General features: G+C 40.9%; 1 protein-coding gene across 1 annotated transcript in view; it reads right to left on the bottom strand.

Moving 5' to 3' along the window:
- Positions 1–12,526, bottom strand: part of RBM25 (RNA binding motif protein 25) — a 55,464-nt gene that overhangs the window by 23,369 nt on the left and 19,569 nt on the right. Inside the window, exons 4-9 of the mRNA XM_089686867.1 lie at positions 11,138–11,305; positions 8,493–8,550; positions 6,543–6,703; positions 5,554–5,742; positions 307–369; positions 125–211 (exon numbers count right to left, since the gene is read on the bottom strand). Of these exons, the coding sequence (XP_089542993.1) occupies positions 125–211; positions 307–369; positions 5,554–5,742; positions 6,543–6,703; positions 8,493–8,550; positions 11,138–11,305 (726 nt within the window). The remainder of the gene's footprint in view (positions 1–124; positions 212–306; positions 370–5,553; positions 5,743–6,542; positions 6,704–8,492; positions 8,551–11,137; positions 11,306–12,526) is intronic.

Raw genomic sequence — 12,526 nt, 5'->3', positions numbered from 1 at the left:
TGAACCTCAATGCCTGCATTCATCTTCTCACATATAGGGATGATGCTTGTGCTACAACTATGTGGTTCTTCAATCTGAAAAAAGCACATGTTCTTTTGAATGGAAAAACAAAAGTGAAAATTACCTTGTGTGTGTCTCTGAATTTACTGATTTCACGAGATATAAGGTCTCTCTTATCTTCCTCCATTTCTATTGCATTTATGTCTTCTTGCTGCAAAATTATCAGTAACATTTTTAATTTACTTTTTTTATTCACTAGATTCAAACCATTACAAGGAGAGTCAAATTATAAAAAAAATGTATTACCTGATAACCCCTTTTCCAGGAGTCATCCAGGACTGTCGACAGGAGAGAGATGGCTCCCCCCACCTGTAGAAAACACAAAGCTAGAGTTTAAATTGGCTCCCAGGAGGTAGCAACCTCAGTAGTAGCAAGAGAACTACTTTTTAACCATACAAATGCCCAGGACATGCTCTAATAGTGTGCGCAGTGATGCTCAGGCCAGCCTAGAAGCGAGAAGTGTCAGTGATTTCAATGTTATGGAGGCTTTGGGATCCTTTTTTTGTATGCTGCAAATATGGAGCAGAATGAATAGAGGATAGGACTTTCTGAAATGTCTGATATGCTTGATTTGAAAACAGTAGTGCTGCACCGAAATGAAAATTCTGGCGCCGAAACAGAAAATTCAAAATGCACTTGGCCGAAAACCGAAATGCGCAGTTTTTAAAAATGAATTAACATTTTTTGGAAAAAATACTTTTTGATTAAAAAAACCAAAATATACCCCAATTATTTTGTAAAATATGAAAGAGGGTGTTACGGTGAGTAAACAGATACCAAACATGTCACGCTTTAAAATTGTGCACGCTCGTGGAATGGCATGAAACTCTTAATCTCCATGGGTAATGCTTTACAAATGTCTACAGGTTAGCAGTGTAAAGTTAGAGAAGGTCTAGTGTTAGAATTATTGCTCTTGCTCTGACGTTCGTGGCGATACCTCACGCGTGTAGTTTGAACACCATTTACATATGTGGGCATAGCCTACATGTGCGTTCACCACTACGTGCGAGCACGGGGGCAGTTAAAACTTTTTTTTTTATTTTGCACTGTCCCTTTAAAAAAAGTTTAATCACTTTTATTATCACAAGAAATGCATGCATCCCTTGTGATAGAAATCATTTGTGACAGGTCCTCTTAATGGAGAGATATGAGGTCAATAAGACCCCACATCTCTCCTCTGCAATGTAAAGCATTGGATCAAAAAAAAAAAAAAAAGCATTGATCTAGTGTGTTAAAAAAAAAATTTTTTAAATGCCCGGAAGCGGAAGTGACATCGCTCTAGTCCTCCAGGGGCATAGAGATGAGTGGAGGCCATCTTTCCTTCACTCATCCCTGTGCCCAGCGCCGGGATCGTTGGTTTCTCAGGTAAGGCTGAGAACTACCAAGCGGTGACGGCAGCGGCGGCGAGAGGCGGGGTTTTTTCGGCACCTGTATTGGTGCTTTTTTTCACTTCGGCTGAAATGTTTCGTCCACCGAAATTTCAGTGCATCCCTAAAAAATACACCTGCGAACATCCAGTGAGGCAAACGCTACTGCTTTGGGGTTTGTGGTATTCCGTCAGAAAAACAGTAAGACTAACTCCTGGGTTCTGTTAAATTTGATGGCTAACCAAGGGAGGAAAAGTATGATGTGTCTTGACGCAAGGTATAAAAAGGTAATTTCACTGAAAAAGCCTGGAGTTCAGACTTGTCACACTGACATGATGGCTGCTAAAAGAGTCCACTTCAAGGACGCCTCTTCCATTGGTTTGAAGGGGTTTTTTGTCGTAGTCTAGTACCAAAAGGGGGGTTCCAGGAGGGAACCATCTAACACCAAGTTCCTAAGTAGACCGTTAGTACTGCTACCTGCACTTTGAGGGTACTACTGATAGCAAGACCCTTATCCTGTTCTCTAAAAGTAATCTAGGGCATGAAAATTTTCTGCTGGGTTGAATTTGTAGTGCCTAGCCCAAGCAAAATACTTAATCCAAATCTAATGTAATCAGCTGTGGTGACTGGCTTTCTGTACAGGAAGATAGGAAATAATTATCTGAGAATCCTTTCCACTTAAAAATGATCTTTGCAAGATCTAGACCACCAAATGCAGTTCCCAAATGTGTGGGTGTAAGATCTGTCTTTGGGTAATCAGATGGTCATTTGACGTGTGGAGAGCAGAGAATCATGTCCTCTTCAGACACAAAGGAGGATTCTAGAATTCCACAAGATGATCCTTCTGTATTACTTTGCCCAGGAGAGCTGTTGAGAGAAAATTTGTAAGCCATCTTGAATTCCCAGAGAACTTATCCTGTGGGCTCAGAAACATGTTTCCAACTTCTTATTTTATGCAGTTTCCAACAAGTCTATCTAAAGTAAGCCCCAGCATCAGACTAGGAACTGAAAAAGCTCCAGGAGGGACGCACACTCTCCCTGTCTCAGGGAGTTTTTCTGCTCAGGAGATACATCATGCAATTCTCAGAGACCTGATGTGAGTTGCTATCAGTGAATCTTGGCTTTTTTCGACAAAAGAACAGAATCTGCAGTCCTTCCCAGAGATCTGGATTCAATTCATCCCTGGTGGTTTAGGTATGTGACTGCTGTAATATTTTCTGAGAGAATCCGCTCGTTTCCTCCAGATATTTGTTTTGATGACAACCAAGGATTCCTCCACTGCTTTAACCCTCTTTGCGAGATCGGATACTGGGCCGAAAGCTGGAGCATCCATTTGCTTTAAAGCCTATCAGATGCACCCAATGGGGACACTGTCCAAACTGTATGCAGCATCAGCGTTTCGGCCAGAGGGATGAGGACTTACCATCTTGCTCCCAGAACAAAATTAAGTCTGGCCGAGCGCTGCTCAGGCATTCGCTGGAAACACTATATTTAATCAATGAAGGGAAAATGCAGATGATGCCACGATCTCCACCTTAGCCAGAGGAAGACATGTACTCAAGCTTTAAAGAGGTATTCAACCCAAAACCATAAATGTTATATATTGCAGTTTACCAATCATTAAATGCAGTGGCTGTTTTAGATTTTTTTTTGGCTTCTCCCTAGTGATATGGCCAGCAACACACCTCGTGTACTATACAGACATCACTCTGGATGAATGAGCACAGGAGGCAGATTTGGACAGCACTATTGTCAGTCTGGGGGAGTGGAATATTAGATGGATACCAGATTTAAATACAGTGGCAAACTGAAGCTGAACTTCAACTAATACTTTTTAATCAGTTACAGCAAATAGTGTTTTCCTTTCGGGATAAAGGTTAAAAATAAATAAAAGCTGACAATGCCAGTATTAAATGGTCTGTTATCTGCGAGAGCTTTTCTGTTAAAAAAAAACAACTTACTGGCTGATCACCAGATGAAAATAGAAGCAAGCTAATGCAGCCATCACATTTATAATCTGGTAAGTTGCAATATAATAAATGTTTGCTTTTGAGTTTACTACTACTTTAAGCAAGATCCTACTCCCAATTTGTCCCTTAACCACAACAGCTGGTATCTGTAGTGCTGATTCTTACTTGTACCGGAACTGGAAACACAAGAACTGAGGTTGATGGCTCTTGGATGCCATCATTTCAAACTCTTTAGTCTTGTGTTTCCTGCAGGTGGGCAGTCATCTCTCTCCAGTCAACCATCTTGGAGAATAATTTAGGAAAAATCTGCTGCAACACAAGTAGTAACATACTAACAGCAATCCATTTGAAGTATGACAAAAATGTAAATGATCACAAAAAGGTTAAAGCAGAGATTCAAATATCCTAAAGGATATCTAAACCCAATAATATGAAATTTGTAGCTTACCAATGGTTGTTGCACTAGTTCTTTTTTCAGGCAAGGTACATTTTCTACAAGAACAGAAAACTACTGTTGACGTGCCCAAGTTTCAGTGTTCTTGTAACTTCCTAAGCATTGAACTGATCCTTAACAAGGTTAACAGCTTTACCAGCTATCTTTTGTGTACTACAGACACCTACCCCTATGTGATGGAGATGGAAGGTGGTGTTTGTAGTCCAATCAGGACAGCAACCTGAAATGACAATGCTGCTTCCCCACATATATTGTGCAGTAAATGAGCAGTGTCACTCTAGAACAGGAAGGGTTAATGACAGAATCATCAGGTGCAAAAAACCACCAGATCTGAGAACTAAGAAGATGTAATATTACTGTACATTTTTCTTTTAGGGTTTAGATATGTTTTAACTGATTCAGAAGTTTTTGTTTACATCTTCAAAGTTAGGCCAAATGTCAACATGGCCAGAACATTTCTTGAAGTTTTCAATAAATATTTCTATATGGTATCACTGCTGTAGAAATAAAAGTCAAATGTTCCAGAAACTCAGCTCTATACTAGCTCTTCAACACAAAAAAGCATTAAGAGGATTAAGCAACCTACAGGCATCAGGTTCAACAGTTTCAGTTGTTAGAGAGACCACTGGTGGTAAGGTGCGTTTACACACTTAATTTTCTGGGATCATAATCGTATTCAAATTGCTGTGTGAACAAAAGATTTCAGGATGACTTTTTCCAAGCAAGCTTAATTATACCAAGCCACCCTACTGTATAAAATCCTGAGTTACCAAGACACCTAATCTAACATACTAATCATGTTCAGCTCTCATTGGTTTTTAGTGGTGAAAATAACATCTGTTAACCTCCCTAGCGGTATGATTATTTCAGATTTTTGGTGCTGAAAGCGGTACCATTTTTTTGCATGGAAATATGTATTTTTTTTATTGTAGGCCTGTAATTTAGGAATAACTCATAACTAATCATAAAAAATAATATAATAATAATAAATTTAATAATATAATCAAACCAAAAACACTGAAATTTGAAATATAGTGCCAAATTCGCACATCGCTAAGCAAAGTCGCAGAATCGTTTTCAGTGTCTGATGCCAACTTTCCCCACGAATCATCACTCAATACTGCAAGTGGTTCTGATTTACTATCGCTGTTCTCTAGCTGGTCTAAAACCACTTTTGACATAAAGGGACGCTTTTTGGACGCCATGGACTTTTCTAAGTTCCAGGCAGAAAGAACAGTCGAAATGCAGACAGGGGACAGGACAAAGCACTCGGGACAAAATGTATGTGAAATGTTTTGAAACAGCAATGTTTTACTATGTAATAATAATTTTTTAAAAAAAGAAATTTTTTAAAAAATTTCAAATTTGCCGCCGGTTCCGGCGCCTGTACGTCCCGACGTTACGGACCGGAACACGGAAGCCGGATGCCGGCATCGGCCGGAGGAGATGGCCGGGGACACAGCAGGGGACGCATCGCGGGAGCGAAGGACAAGGTAAGCGCTGCAGGGACTCCCTATGCAACGCTGCATGGTAAGCCCGAGTGTAGCTCGGGGGTTACCGCTTTTGGTACTGAAACTTTACCCCGAGCTACACTCGGGAATACCACCAGGGAGGTTAAGAGAATGAGCTTCAAAGCTTTCAGAGTTAAGCCTGTATCATTTAATTCTGTTTACAATGCAATAAGACAGTTAACGTCACTTACAGATATTTCTTCTTTTTTATCCTTTCTTTTCTTTTTAGGATGCGAGTCTACATCCAGAGAAGGAGCATTTAACTCACTGGAATACTCTTTTATTAAGAGATCGATTGCTCCTTTAATGACTCCATCCCGTCTTTTTGTTTCCTCATCAAGGTCATCATCGTCTTCTGCTGTTGATTCAGACCGGGCAGTCTACATAATGAGAAAAACACATTTCTTATATATTTCATGCTAGCAATATGAACCATGAACGTAAATTTCAGAAGATACTTCGATAAACGAAATTTTACAATTGTGAGATCCTCCTATGGTGTGTGCTGCATTTCTGAATGCAGTCATAATAATCACCAAAACGTTTTACGTGATCTCCAGCTACGAACAGGAATGAAAAAAAAAGGCACCCATGGCTCATCATCTTTGCCCCTGCTTTATGGTTGGAACCTGTAAAGAGTTTATTTTTCTTAAGGGCTCATTCATACCACATGCGTTGGGGCTACGCTGGCTGCAGTCACAGTGACAACACAAACAAGACAAAAAGCCCTGCTAGCAAAGGTACCAGTTCACACCATAACGCCAATGTTGTGTGCGCTGAAAAAAGTAATGCATGCATTATTTTTCTGACAGCGGGATTCAATGCTAACAAGTACATTGCAGTGCAGCTGCAGTGAATGGAATTTATTCAGATGTCACTCATTCTTTGTGGAAAAATGTAAACAATGTCTTACAGCGTACACCAGTGGCCATACAGTCAGCATGGCTTGCTGGTGTGAACAAGCATTTTGTCACCATCTTCCTGTTCAAAATAGAGCCCTGTGCTTTTTATTTATTAAGCTGTTTTAACAAACATTGAAGGGAAACCTTCCCAAGGAATTCAGACAAGACTTATTCCCTGACAGAAGAACTATTCTATCCCAACTCTTGATATAAAAACTGTGTGAAGTTGTGTTCTATGATCTCTATTTTGCGCAGGGACAAAAACATTAGTTACCCACCCCATTGGACGCACGCCTGCTTGCTTTCCACTCATCCAGTTGGGCTTTTGTCTTAGCATCAACTTTCACAAGAAGCTTCTTCTCCCCGATCTGCAGGTCATGAAGCAAACGCAAAGCTCGAAGAGTGGATTCAGGTTCCTTATACTCACAAAACCCAAAAGCTATATAAAAAGGAAAAAACAATAACTCAAAGTAACAATACTTAAATGATCTATAAGCCTAAAGGATAATGCATACATTCCAAAAGTATCATTTGTTTTTTTTTTAACATATTAGCATCTGGTTTAGATTCTCCTGTGCGTTTAGCCTAATAAAATGGACATGCAGATCATCAAAAGTTGACAGTACAACTCTAACACTAAACATACATTTTCAGGCAACAAATACATGGATGAAAGATTGGGGGCAAGCAGGAGATTTAAGTTTAAATATACACACTATATTGCCAAAAGTATTGGGATGCCTGCCTTTGCACAAAGTCCATAGGGTTCAATATTGAGTTGTCCCACCCTTTGCAGCTATAACGGCTTCAACTCTTCTGGGAAGGCTGTCCACAAGGTTTAGGAGTGTGCCTATGGGAAGGTCCCACCATTCTTCCAGAATCACATTTGTGAGGTCAGGCACTGATGTTGGAGAAGGCCTGGCTCACAGTCTCCGCTCTATATAATCCCAAAGGTATTCTATCGAGTTGAGGTCAGGACTCTGTGCAGGCCAGTCAAGTTCCTCCACCCCAAACTCACTCACCATGTCTTTATGGACCTTGCTTTGTGCACTGGTGTGCAGTCATGTTGGATCAGGAAGGGACATCCCCAAACTCTTCCCATAAAGATGGGAGCATGAAATTGTCCAAAATGTCTTGGTATACTGACGCTTTAAGAGTTCCCTTCACTGGAACTAAGGGGCCAAGCCCAACCCTTGAAAAACAACCCCACACCATAATCCCCCCTCCACCAAACTTTACACTTGGCACAATGCCGACAGGCAAGTACTGCTCTCCTGGCAACCACCAAACCCAGACATATCCATCGGATTGCCAGACAGAGAAGCGTGATTCGTCACTCCAGAGAACACGTCTCCATTGCTCTAGAGTCCAGTGGCGGCATTCTTTACACCACTGCATCCGACAGTTTGCATTGCACTTGGTGATGTAAGGCTTGGATGCAGCTGCTCAGGCATGGAAACCCATTCCATGAAGCTCTCTACGCACTGTTGTGCTAATCTGAAGGCCACACGAAGTTTGGAGGCGTTTGCTATTGATTCAGCAGACAGTTGGGGACTTCTGCGTACTGTGAGCTTCAGCATGCACTGACCCCACTCTGTCATTTTATGTGGCCTACCACTTCGTGGCTGTTCTCAGTTGCTTCCACTTTGTTATAATACCACTAACAGTTGACCGTGGGATATTTAGTAGCAAGGAAATTTCACGAATGGACAGTTGACAACCTATCACGGTACCACCTTTCAATTCACCGAGCTTCAAACAGCGACCCATTCTTTCGCAAATGTTTGTAGAAGCAGTCTGCATGCCTAGGTGCTTGATGTTATACACCTGTGGCCATGGAGGTGATTGGAACAGCTAAATCCAGTGATTTGGAGTGGCGTCCCATTACTTGACAATATAGTGCAAGAGTAAATGAGATTTGAATGAAAACTGTGTAGCTCATTTTTTTACAGATTTGCTCACTATAAAAAATAAATAAATAATAAATAACACACAATTTACACAGACAGACAGACAGACAGACAGACAGACAGACAGACAGACAGACAGACAGACAGACAGACAGACAGACAGACAGACAGACAGACAGACAGACAGACAGACAGACAGACAGACAGACAGACAGACAGACAGACAGACAGACAGACACTAGCATACATTCATTTTATGAAAAATATACCTATGGGATTCATAACAGAAGGAGTGACGCTCCTACATACTAAACTTACCTTGAAGCTTCCCAGATGCTCCTTGCACACGTTTCCAGCTTAAAACCAAGCCACATTTCTAAAACAAAATTAGGCGACAAACAGTATTTTTAAAAAACACCTAAATTACATTTGTCATGTGAAGTAATGCATTGTTCTTTGTTCCAAAATGTTGTGAAACATGTACAATAAGCTGCTACTACTAAATTCAGTACTTAAAGTAAAACTATAGGTGTTAGATCCTGGTTGTGTGGAGATTAAAATGACTGATTTCCTTGCTTTCAGCAAGATCAAAGGGACAGCTTGTGCCGAAATGCTGACCTGGGTCAAGGAATTTGCCTGTAGTGTGACGATGCCATCTGCTAGAGGATATCTAGATAGCAACATAAGCCCTGAAAGTTTACTGCTTTTGGCTCATTGGACAGAAGGCTATGCAGGGGAGTCCTATCACCCGACACCCGGGACATGTACTTCCGGGTAGGTAGTTTCTTTCTACCTTTAGCCTTGCTGCGGGCAAGGAGCAGGGCTCACCTGTCAGGTGAAGCAATCGGCGGCAACACTTACACAGTGCCAGCCTCTCCGCGCCCCAGGCATGAGGTCTCCCGGGCTCCCTCTTGCCCATCTGCAGGCCCGGCGCACCGTCGGCTAGGGGAGAGGGAGAAGAGCGGACGAGTCCGATCCCCTTCTTGTACTGACCTGGAAGTGACGTTACAATGTCACTTCCGGGTCCCCGCTGAGAGACTGTAATGCAATCCCCGGGAAGAATGTAATATGGTGCGATGTGCAGCACATTACATTCAGTGGAGCACAGGGGAGACATGAAGCGTCTTTTAGACTTAGACTAAAAGACTTAAGACTTTAGATTTAGACTGTCCCCTATGTAATGAAAAAAACTAATTAAAAGTAAAAAAAAAAGAAAAAGTTTTTGTTATTGTAAAAAAATGAAAGTTACACCCAAGCACATACCATCTGCGACCCCAAAAAATTATTGAGGCCCCCACATATACGCAAGTACAAACGTAAAAGCACACGCTGGGGCGCCTACACATGAAACCGTCGATTGCGATACACGTCACATATCGCCGCGCACGCCAGAATGAGAGCAATAATTCGAGCACCAGAGCTCCTCAAACACTAAACTGGTGACCTATAAGGAGCTTTAAAATGTCAACCTATAGAAAATATAGGGCACTGAAGTTCATTGCCATTTCACGAACGAGCACAAATTTAAGGTTTGACAAGTTGGATATCTATTTACTCGCTGCAACCTCATTTTTTTATATTTAACAAAAAAATAAGGCAATTTATTGCTTTTTTTGTGCCCTAAAATGAAAAATTACTTGTATTTTTTTTTTTAAATTTTGCGGTAATATCATGCTACATAAAAAATTGGTACTACCACTATTTTATTCTCTAGGGTCTCTGCTTTCAGAAAATATGTTAAAAATATTACATGTTTAAGTTGCCATAAAGCCCCTTTTGTTTTTAAAAGCCCCAGACAATACTGAAATCACCTCCGATTTTAAATACTGTTTTGGTTTAAAAAATGTATTTTTTTTTATCTGGACAAGTAGATTGTCATGAGGGACAACTACATCGGGGCCCCGATTTAGTCCCTGGACAAGTACTTTTTTTCAAACATTTCCACAACCCTGTATAGGGCCAGGTCGCCCTTCTTCCTGGAGCCCAGCTAAGATACAGTATTATCTCTGCTCTTTGATTTCTATATGCTCTGTAATATTTTTAGATTTCAATTTTAGGTTTGTTTTTTTTTTTGGATATAAATAAGACCTTTGTGTCTTTGAACATTGTGTTTATTATAGCTTTTATATTTTACAGTGTCACCATCAATATTAGTAGAGATTTAACAGAATAACAAATTACAGGAACAGGTAAGATATAGATCTATGTTTGTATTTTAACTAGGGAAGAAGACCACCTCCCCCACTGATGTTAATAGACAAAATGTTTTATTTTTTTTCCATTTTGGAAAGAGCAAGGGAAGGTTATAACCCCTGTTTTTTTTTTTCGCCATCTGTGTACCATTGTACCATTTACCTTCACTTCCTGTCTCATAGCCAACTAGGAAGTGAGAGGAAATACCAGCAAATTAGAGGAATACCTTGAGGACCCCCAGGTCACAAGAACTAGGTCCCCATTGGAAAATTTCCCCTCTATTACTTTTCTGGGGCAACCCAAAATTTGTGATTTTATTTTATTTTACATGATAATGGTAAACAGGACAAATAGAGAGGGTGAATCTCCTTAACAGACAGACAGCAATAAAACTTAATAGGGGTTCTAATCCCTCAGCACTCTACCCAAAACTAAAAAAAGTTTTGCCTTTAGTTATACTTTCATTCACACAGCGACAGTCTGCCTTAAAGAATACATAAACCCAATATTTCATATTACTGATATGGGCCTGCTGTATGATGTACTTTATGAAAAAGTATCCTGTTCTCTTTGAATTGCTTCCTTGGTGTGAAATCCCTGGTGTCCCTGATAGTCCTTCTACTTTCCTATTAAAAACTGAGCACACTGGGCATGACAGCACAGCACGGTCAGTTGTCTAACTGCTCTACCCCCTTCATATGGGATGCCCTGAAAGCAGGTACAAAAAATGAACAGAACTTATTGGTGCATTTGTTTAAAACTTTACTTACTGCTAAAAGTTGTCTGATGAGCATATCCGAGGCTTTCTCAGAAATGTTCCCAACAAAAACAGTAGTTGTTGGTCCGCTGTTCTCATCATTTTCTTTGTTCTTAAGACCCATCAAATCCTTCCGAGGCCCAAGATGTTTTCCAACCATAGATACTGTAGGTAGTAAAACCTTGGAAATTAAAAAAAAAAACGATCAATATATTATATATTATTATATGGAACGCGCATGTTTTTTTTTTTTCATTTGGTAGTGAAAGCCAAAGAATATAAGACAAAGCAAATGATCTAAACAAGCAACAAAAAACCCCAAAAACATTAAAAAGTATGGCTAAAGCTTTTTAGCTATGCTTATTCTACAGATCACAACACTGTAGTTCGTTCTGCACTCCTTTTACCCATTTTTAGCTGACAGAGTGCTAAAGGCCACTATTGAAAGAAAAAGAAAATACAGTCAGGATCCACCCATAAGCGACTGCTGGCTCAGCCTCTCAGCTGCACCACTGAGTGAGCCAGCAGCTCCCTCCCCAGCCCAGCCTTCCAGTGAGCAGTGGAGAGGCAGAGCAGAAAGCCAGCTCTCTGCTTAGAATGGAGGGGAGAACAATCAGTGGTATTTGTTTACTAGGTTTCTCAGTGCAGAGACAGCTGAGAAATCAATGCTGCAGCCACCTAGGCGAGTATAAATTAGATTTTTGAAAACCCCAGTTCTCTTTTAGACAACTAAAATGGTTGTAAAGGCTTATAGTTTTTTACCTTCATGCATTCTATGCTGCTCCATCAGACATGGTCCCACAGACCAAAAGAAGGTGGGATGGATTAGAATTTATATCTTCTAGGCGTATCCAAAAGTTCATGGGTTGATAGGAGCCCAAGTGATTGTGGGTAATGGAGTTAGGGGGCCCTGCATCTGCCACTGGGGAAGGCAGGTTAAGGGACACACTGCTACACTCCACCCGACTTAAACTTGCAGTTCCCAGCAAGTTCGTATTTCGGACAAAGTTTTTGTGTGCAAGATTTTCAGGGGGAGTTCCCAAAAGTAGACTTCTGGGAGCGACAAGATTGAGTCTTGGCCCCGTTCTCAGGGACTTGGTGATGTGGCCTTCTCTTTGTCAGATGTATTGGGGGCTAGTGGATCAGAGGATTGTACCAAAGGACCGAGAACTCAAGCTGGCTGGTTATCAGGTTCTGCAGTGCTGCTGGGTTCTGTGACTTCTCTGTAAGGCTTGGGAAGCAATGAGAGGACAGGGGTCAGTCACTATTGTATTTCTAATAGAAGCAGTGCTGGAGGTTCCTATACTGGGGTTGTTACTCGCAGGAGCCCCACCATGGCCTTCAAGAATTTTGAGTCGTTTATGATGTAGACTTCTCAGCCTGTTTTAGGTGACTCCTTTTT

Source organism: Staurois parvus, unplaced genomic scaffold (assembly GCF_062004578.1).
Source record: "Staurois parvus isolate SC_StPar_1 unplaced genomic scaffold, SC_StPar_1.0 ptg000414l, whole genome shotgun sequence".
In the NCBI taxonomy this organism is placed as follows: domain Eukaryota; kingdom Metazoa; phylum Chordata; class Amphibia; order Anura; family Ranidae; genus Staurois; species Staurois parvus.
The sequence above is the reverse complement of the archived record's forward strand: the minus strand, read 5'-3'. Positions and strand labels throughout refer to the sequence as shown.